The sequence below is a fragment of the Pipistrellus hanaki genome (assembly GCF_964339955.1).
Source record: "Pipistrellus hanaki genome assembly, chromosome: 16".
Lineage (NCBI taxonomy): Eukaryota > Metazoa > Chordata > Mammalia > Chiroptera > Vespertilionidae > Pipistrellus > Pipistrellus hanaki.
The window spans coordinates 13,040,156-13,049,560 of NC_140518.1; the positions used below are offsets into that span (position 1 = coordinate 13,040,156).

Genomic DNA, 9,405 nt, shown 5'->3' on the forward strand with positions numbered 1-9,405 from the left:
GAGAAGGTTCTGTATTTTGGGAAAGGGGCTCAGCTGAAATCCTCAGACTTCATACAATTCCAAACAAAGCCCCACATACGACTTCAATTACCACCAAACATTTCCAGATCCCCTCCCCCAACATAAACTAACACTTGGAAGTAGGGGTTCTAACTTACTTTCTCCCTTGTCCCAAACATTCAACAAAGGGTAGTCAGGCACCATTTTCCCCCTCAGCATCTAGCGAAAACAGCAAAACCCCAAGCAGGGGGCCTCTTCTCTCCCCCAGCCCCAACAGAGCAGTTGTGGGTAGAGGGGAGGGGGAGGTGTGGTTTGGTTAAACTAATAAAATGTTACAACCCTGTTAAATACAATTAAAGGGCTAGATCTCTAGAAGATAATTAAATGCACTTTATTATTATGATTATTAGCTTTTAATTTGCACTATTACCAAGAAACAGAAGATGGTGAAAAATTGAGTTCTGTGGCATACTTGGCCCACCCACCCCACTTGGTCCTCAAATCAATCCTTTAGAATTAAAGTTCTAAAATATTCCAAATAGTTGAGGGAGAGGATGTGTATTGGAAACTGCAATTCTCATACCAGTGTCAAAGATACTTTTAAGAAAAAGTCTTGACTTTTATTTGAGGGAGGTAGGGGGAAGATAAGAAACATCTGTTATAAACATTCTATCAATCTTGCGATATAGAATGTCATGTAAACACTCAACCCCACCCCCACAGCCACAAAGAGCCTGCCCAGAGCCTCCTTCCAAAGCAAAGTTACCCACCTCCCTCCCCCCTTTCTGGACAAGTTTGAAAAGAAACCAGTCTTTTGTCAAAAGAAAACTAAAAATCCCACCAGCCCATCTCAGCCCATCTGTCCCCTCCCTCCAACCCAACCCATTTTTTATTGCTTTTAGAAAAAAAAATAACCCTAAACAACAAAACCCCACACATAACACACAAACCACCCCACAAACCTGAAGCTAGGGAAGGTATTTGGTTGAGGGAGTGGGGTTGAGGCACAGTCTGCGGGGGAAATGAGGGGAGAGATGCAAGGGCATCAGCAAACCTTAACGTTTGGGAGCTAACGCCCCCCCCCACCCCCAAATGTAAGGGTTCAGGATGGGTACTCAAGGTAGTGTGTGTGTGGGGGGGAGGGGGGGTTATTTCAAAACACACTTCACAAAGCACTTTTGGCTCACTCCAAGGACTTGGAGCATCAAGTTGAAAAGAAGAAAAGTTGAGGAGGAGAAAGATCTTCCTGCCTGCAGGGGAGTGGGCCGGCGGGGTGGAGGCCATTCCGCACACGCTCTCCGCCCCTCCCCACCACCCCACCCGTTCCAAAGATCTAGTGAAGGAAACAAGACAAGTGAGGAGAGAAAGGGGGGAAGGGAAATAAAACAAGAAGAATCCAAGCCTTGTTAAAAAAAAAAAAAAAATCCACCAGCTTCCCCAGACCCAGCTTCAGTGAGAAGGCCCACCAATCTGACGTTAGAAGCTGAATGAAACAAACTAGCCAACACCTCTTCCAGCAGGCTCAGCCCTGCCAAATCACCAAAAACTCGGAACCAGAGTGCGGCGTAGTGTTTGAAAGGCAAGAACTCCCTTTCCCCTCAGTCCTCAGCCCTGGCGCCCATTGCTGTTCCTTTTTTTTTTTTTCTTTTTTTTTTTCTTTTCTCTTTTCTTTCTTTTAAATAGAAAATATATAATTAAATTTACAAAGGCTATTTACAATTTTAATTACAAACCTGGCGGGGGGTGGGGTGGTGGGCAGAATGATCTTTAAAAAGCGACCTAAAAAATAAATGGTTTCGATTGTTCTTTATTTAAAAAAATAAAATAAGGAGTCTGTAGGAGCCCCCATCCCGGAGAGGAGGGAAGCGCGGCGTGGCCCCGGCCCCTGGGACGCCCCCCTCACACGGTGGTCTCGCCGTGCCGGCTGTTGGTGAGGCGGGTATAGAACTTCCTCCACGAGTGCAGCGTCTTGCCGGACCAGATCCAGAAGCCCGACGTGATGCCCACGATGAGCGTCATGAGGTATTTGATCATGTAGACGGTGAAGTCGGGCGACATGCGCGGCGTGTAGTGCGCTGGGCACGGGATGGCCAGGCTCTTGCAGTGCTGGCTCACCCAGGAGCGCTCCCAGTGCTCGCGGAAGGCCTGCTCGTAGAAGTAGCAGGCGATGACGATGGTGGCGGGCACCGTGTAGAGCACCGAGAAGACGCCGATGCGCACCATGAGCCGCTCCAGCTTCTCCGTCTTGGTGCCGTCGTGCTTCATGATGGTGCGGATGCGGAAGAGCGACACGAAGCCGGCCAGCAGGAAGGACGTGCCGATGAACAGGTACACGAAGAGCGGCGCCAGCACGAAACCCCGCAGCGGGTCCAGGCTATTGAGGCCCACGAAGCACACGCCGCTCAGCAGGTCGCCGTCAATCTGGCCCATGGCCAGGATGGTGATGGTCTTGACCGCCGGCACGGCCCAGGCGGCCAGGTGGAAGTACTGCGAGTTGGCCTCGATGGCCTCGTGGCCCCACTTCATGCCGGCCGCCAGGAACCAGGTGAGCGACAGGATGACCCACCAGATGGAGCTGGCCATGCTGAAGAAGTAGAGCATCATGAAGAGGATGGTGCAGCCCTCCTTCTTGGTGCCCTGCACCACCGTGCGGTAGCCGTCCTCGGAGAAGCGCTCGTTGCACACCACGCGCTCCTGGAGCACGAAACCGGCGATGTAGGCCACCGACACCATGGTGTAGCAGCCGGACAGGAAGATGATGGGCCGCTCGGGGTAGCGGAAGCGCTGCATGTCCACCAGGTACGTGGTGACGGTGAAGAAGGTGGAGGCGCAGCACAGCACGGACCAGGTGAGGATCCAGAGGCGCGCGAAACGCGTCTCCTCCTGCGAGAAGAACATGGAGCCGTCGGGTCTGGCCGGCTCGCAGGGCGCCGCGCAGTCGCGCTCGCCCAGGAACTTGTAGCTGAGATAGGACGGCACCTTGAGGACACGCGGGCAGTGGAACGGGTGTTCCAGCGTGGCGTAGCGCGGGGGCGAGACGCCGCCGCCCGGGCCGCCGGGGGTGCCCCCGGCCCCCGGCTGCAGGCCCGGCGGCGGCGCCGTGGTGAGCAGCGCGGGCGCGCCGTCTTCCGAGTGGTTCTGGCCCACGCAGATCTGCTCGGCGCCGTGGCGCGGGAAGTGCTCGCAGCGCAGGCGCTCGGGCCACTGGAAGCCGAACTTGTTCATGAGCGCCTCGCAGCCCTGGCGCGCGCGCTCGCAAATGGAGCGGCACGGCGGGATGGCCTGCTCCAGCACGGTGCACACGGGCGCGTACATGGAGCACAGGAAGAAGCGCAGTTCGGGCGAGCACTGCACCTTCACCAGCGGGTAGAACTGGTGCACCTCCAGCCCCGCGTCCTCCTGGTTCGTGTGGCCCAGAAGGTTGGGCATGATGGTCTGGTTGTAGGCGATGTCCGTGCACAGCGGGATGGAGATGGGCTGGCAGAAGCCGTGGTCCGGGATGGAGATGCCCTTCTCTCCGTGGAACTGGGCTGGCCCCGCGGCGGGCAGCAGCAGCAGCGGCAGCAGCAGGCGGGGCAGGGCGCTGCGGGGCCGCATGCTGGCCGCCGCCCCCCACCCGGCTCCGGGGCGGCCCCCGCCCCCGCCCCTAGCCCGGAGACCGCGCGCCTTCCCCGCCGCCGCCTCGCCCCAGCCGCCGCCGCCCGCGCCTCTCTGCAAACTTTGCTCGGGGCCTCGGAGTCGGGGAGGCCGGGCGGGGGAGGGGGCGGCGCGCCTGCCCGCTAGCTCGCCTCGGTCTAACTGAGCAGCTGGAAGCACCGCGCGCGGCTGTGCTCTCTCCTCGTCTTCCTCCTCCTCTCGCCTCTCCCCTCCCTTCTCCGCCCAGCGACTCCTTTGTGCCTTCCTCCGGCCCTCACCTCGGCCTCTCCGATCCTAATTAGTCGGTTTCAAGGGGTCCCCGGCCGGCGGCCCCGCCCTCGCCTCAGCCCCCCAAAAAAGGGAACCTTGAAACCGCCCCGTCGAGCTCTAAGCACCATCCCAAAATGTGCTCTGGGCCAATCAGATTTAAACCCGAGGACCAGCCCCGAGGGCTGGATTGGTCGACCACAACATAATGAGATCAGAAACCAGATGCCAACAAAACTTTCCCCCCCCCCCTCCTTTTGCTTTTTAAAGAGACATGCTATTATATTAAGGGCTGTTTGCCCAGCACGGGGTTCTATCCCGAGTCGCGGAGGCGAGGTCCGCGGACACGCATTCCCCAGCGCAGCCGTGGACCCAAGCCACTCTCGCTTGGATCACTTTTTCCTCCGGGGGGCCAAGGCGCTCTCCAGGGTAGGGCCTCTTTAAATCCTTGCCTCCGCCCCTGCTTCTCAACCCCACCTATTCCAGTCCAATTTTACAGATCAAGTGAAAAAATTTCAAGTTAAAGATTTGTTTCAAAAGAGAGACTTAAAAAAAAAAAAAAAAGCTAACAGTTAATAAAGACTTTACTCTCAGCCCCTTCTCATGAGTCCAGACAAAAGTTTCACTTCACCCAATAAGTAGACCCCTAGGAGTTTTCCTCGCCCCTCCCCTACACACACACCCTTAAATAACCCTCTGAAAAAAACGAGAGCCTGTCTCTTTAAGAGGCTCTTAAAGGGGCCTGGACTCCGGGGCGTAATTGCCCCGTAGCGAGCACAAAGAAGCCCATTATGGTTCTTTGTGTTCGGTGGCACCTCAAAGTGAGAAAACTCAGGAACTTAGAGGCCCAGAGCTGGAGGGTTCGGCGGGGGTGGGAGGAGGTGAGGTGAAAGAGAATGGCCGGGAGCTGCGGCTTCTCCCTCCCCCTTCTTCCGAGGCAAATCTTAATTATGCAAAGTTTAGTTGCCATAACGAGGAGGTCTTAATCGAAAGTGGGGGGTGGGGGGTGACGGGCAGTTTTAAGGGAAGAGATGACTTTCTTAGGCCGTTTGGGGGAATTTTACTCCTCTCTCCCCGCTCTGCCTCCGCCCACTAAAAGCTTCCAGATACCGTCTCCTGGGAAGAGAGTTTTACCCAAATCTTAAGTGATTCCACACCAGAAAGGGATGGTGTGAGTGGGGAGGGAGGAGGCTGGGGTTGTTGTGGATTATCACCCCCTCCTAACTCTCACCTGGTTTGGGGTGGGTGACGGTGGACCAGCAAGGTTCCTGCTAGTTTAAAAGGGTTTTCTTTTTTTCCCCTTCTGCGATTTTAAATTTAAGTGGGGAGAGAGGGGGTCTGAGGAGAGGGAGGATTTGCATGTAAATCTCCTGGGCCTGGTACTGGATGATGGATCAATTATTTCTATTGTCTCTCCTGAGGGAAGGGGGGTCATTTAAAAAGGAGAAAGAAAATTGAGTTGAGAAAACCCCTTTGCTTCTCAGTATGGGCCAAATCCTCCCAGCCAGGGGAGCTATTTCTTGCTCCAATCTAGAAAATGGTTGCTTTAAAAACAAAAGAACAAAATGAAACAACAAAAAGAAATGTAAGGAAAGAAGAAAAGAGTAAGGAGAAGGAAAGAAAATTTTACTGGATGCATAGAATGGATCCAGGTTTGACAGGATTTCATTTTTTTTTTCTTAATTGAATGATATGCAATACAGATTTCCCAGGTTCTTTACAATGTGACAATGATCCTTATTGTATCCTTGAGAAGTTGCCTTTTAGGTACTTTAAGAAAAATGTTTTCTTTCAAAACCAGGATAGTCCGCTTTTGTCTCCAAGCCATCTGGGAATGGGAAGGTTGTGCTCTCCAGCCCTACCTGGTCCGATCGAAGCCCAGGAACTGTTCCTTCAGCTCTCCCCTCCTCCCTCACCTCCTCCAGGACATCTTTAGAGTGGGTGCCAAGCCTCAGAGCTGAGCAGTGAAAACAAAAAGAATAAGATAGGCTCCTATACTCCACCCAGGAAACCGACAACAAATCTCCCATGGAAATGCAGCATCTTCAATTTCCTTCCGTGACAAGCTTGTTTTCCTGCCCTACGGCCAGGCTTGAGTGACAGTTACCCTTCCCCAGCCACCCCCAACTCAAAGGGAGAGCTGGACCTGGAACAAAGAAATAAAAGACGTTATTTCATTCACTCAGTCCACCTTCCCTTCCTTCAGCACACTTTCACTGAGTTTCCTGACCTCAAACCACGGCGGTAGATTATGAGGGATGTAGAGATAAATGGCAGCATCCTTGCCCTTGAGGAGTTTATGGCATTCCAGAAGGAAGTGATCCTATGAAGATCTCCCATTGATCTAGCATTTTAAAAAAATATATATTTTATTGATTTTTTATAGAGAAAAGGGAGAGGGATAGAGAGCCAGAAACATCGATGAGCTGCCTCCTGCACACTCCGCACTGGGTATGTGCCCGCAACCAAGGTACATGCCCTTGACCAGAATCGAACCCAGGACCTTTGAGTTTGCAGGCTGACGCTATATCCACTGAGCCAAGCCAATCAGAGCTTATCTAGCATTTTTACATGAAATAAGAAGCCATGGTATTTCATGATTACTCTGGCCTTTCATGTGAGGGGTTTGAGCGTGAACAGGACCAGAACCTGCATCTTCAGACTATAGACCTACCCAAGCACTTTCCATTTCACCAACTTGCCTTTTGATTAAAGCAGGTCTGTAACGAAAGGAAATTAACATACTCTCTGTTTAAACATTTCATGATATCTTTTTATTGTGCTGTTGTTGTTTTTTTTTTTGGGGGGGGGGGGGTTGAGAGAGAGAGAAACATCAGTGTTAGAGAGAAACATTGATTGGTTGTCTCCTGCACGTATCCCAACCAGGATTGAGCCCAAAAGCCAGGTTTGTGCCCTGACTGGGAATTGAACCCAACAGATTTTTAAAATATGAAACTACAGCCGAAACTGGTTTGGCTCAGTGGATAGAGCGTCAGCCTGCAGAATGAGGGGTCCCAGGTTCGATTCCGGTCAAGGGCATGTACCTTGGTTGCGGGCACATCCCCGGTGAGGGTGTGCAGGAGGCAGCTGATCGATGTTTCTCTCTCATCGATGTTTCTGGCTCTCTCTCTCTCTCCCTTCCTCTCTGTAAAAAAATCAATAAAATATATTAAAAATAAAATATAAAACTACACAGCCAAAATAATTTCTGAATGACAAAGTTAAATGTCATAATAGTAAAAAAAAAAAAAAAAAAAAAAAAAAGTCCCTTTCAAAACACGAAGATACATGAATTACTATTCAATCAGCAAAGCTCCTTGGATTCATAAGGTAATTGCTACCATTCATTGAACTCCTACTGAGCACTGCACATACATTATGTATATGCCTCCAAAGTAGGTGTTACATTTTGTTTGTGGATGAAGAATTTGACCTCAAGTGAAATTTGGCCACTTTCTCACCGTCATATAGTAAATAATAGAACTAAGATTTAAACTCAGGCCTGTTTGGTCTTAAAGCTGTGTTCTGCCCGGCTCCAGTGGTTCAGAGATTGAGCCTCGGCACATGAACCAAAAGACTGAGGTTCAATTCCCAGTCAGGGCACATTCCTGGGTTGTGGGCTTGATCCTCATTAGGGGGCAAGCAGGAGGCAGCAGATTGATTATTTTCTCTCATCATTGATGTTTCTATCTATCCCTTCCTCTCTCTGAAATCAATTAAAAATTTTTAAATTTCTTTATTGATTAAGGTATTACATGTTAATTTTTTTTAAAATACCTGTGTTCTGTCTCCTACACCACATAGCCCCTAATGTCTATAAGAATTGTGTGCTTTTATGCACTTAACAAATATATGTTGACTGCCAGACCCACCCCTGTTCTGTGGAGCTTATATTTTAGTGGGAGAGGCATTCATCATACAGTCACTTAAATGGGTGTAAAATTGCCCCAGGTTTCAGTGCTATGAAGGGAAAGTCCATGGTGCTGGAAAAGCATAATGGGAGAGGGATCTGAGTGGGGGAGGCAGTGGAGGCCTGTGTGGTTGGAATGAGGAGTAAAGCAGGATGAGGGAAAGAAAGGCCAGTGGGTATCAGACCCATGGGGCCTTACAGACCTTATGTGTAAGGTGCTAGGTGTAGAAATATGAACCCACCATCTCAAGGCAGGGAAAGGCATTCCGAACACCGGGAACAGCGTGTGCAAGGGCATGGTGGGTGATAAATGGAATGAGAGGGGTCACAAGTATTTAAGTATTTGGGTCCTGTTAGAGCCCCATGTACATCAGGGAGTAATGGCAGAGAAAGTTTTAAATAAGCAGGGACCTTATATACCATGTTCACAATCTGGACTCCTAGAGATAGAGATATATACACTAGAGTGTTTAGGGAAGGGAATTGGTTACAGTTAAGTTTTAGACAGTGCATTTGGGCAGCTGTGAGGAGCATGACTTGGCTGAGTCAGAGACACCAGTTAGGAATAGCTTGCAAGACTCCAGGTGAGAGATGGCAAGGGCATGAACTGGCTGTGGCAGTGTACACGGAGAAGAGAGGGAGAAGGGAGAAAGCCCAACAAGGTTTCTGACCAGATGACCTGATATCATTAACCAGGCTGGGAAACACAGGGGCAGGGTGAGTAGTGAACATAATCAAGCCAGCCCAAACCCATGGTATGTCCACGGGCAGGTGTCCAGAACACAGATAGATCTTTCTGATCCAGTGCCCGGGAGGAAGCTCTGAGCTAGATTTAGATCTGGTACATTTAGCCTATGATTGGAGCTGTCAGAATGGCTAAGATCACCTAGGGATTGGGTGGAAAGACCAAAGCTTTGGGGATGCCAACATTTAAGGACCATGAGACTACTGAGGAGGGAAAGGGAAAAGGAGTGGGAGCGCCAGAGGAGAATGTCACAAGGCTTGTTATTCCTGGTCAAGCCTCAAATCAGAATTGTTATTTACCTTGCTTCAGTTGTGAGCATTAAATGATATAGTGTATAGCACTCACTTGATCTGACCCGAAGCTGAAAGTTTGGTAAATAATAACTATTATTTTTATCCAACAAATTATTGAGCACCCACTGTATACAAAGCAGACAAAGTCTGCAGAGAGAGACCTAGGCTCCAGCTTCTGGAAGCTTACAGTCTAGGGGGAGCCACAGTTTGCTGGCAAATCTGGGCCACTATTCTCCCGTGATAAACATTTCTGGTGTCTCCTACTGTGGTCTGGGCGCCGAGGTGTCTCCAGTACCCAGTGCCAATGCCACTTCTTCCCCAAATCCTGGGGCACTACTGTCAATCATATCTCGGCTTACAAATCTCATATCTGGCATCACTGTTGAGTGCCCACAGTAAAGATGCTACATATTCCATTCCATGGGAGAGTCTGCAGGAGCAGAAATGTCAACCTAACAGGAGAGCAGACCAAATGGAAACCTGATCTGGGGCTCAGAATATCCAGGCTGCAGGCTTGGCTCCATCCCATACCTGCTGAGTGGCCTTCGGCAAGT

The 9,405-nt window shown here is 50.6% G+C and overlaps 1 protein-coding gene across 1 annotated transcript; it reads right to left on the bottom strand.

Moving 5' to 3' along the window:
• Positions 1-1,718: 1,718 nt before the first annotated feature.
• FZD2 (frizzled class receptor 2) lies at positions 1,719-3,693 on the bottom strand. The gene has a single exon (XM_084864041.1). The coding sequence runs from the start codon at positions 3,595-3,597 to the stop codon at positions 1,900-1,902; it is 1,698 nt and encodes a 565-aa protein (XP_084720167.1). The 5' UTR covers positions 3,598-3,693; the 3' UTR covers positions 1,719-1,899.
• Between the last annotated feature and the right edge of the window lie 5,712 nt (positions 3,694-9,405).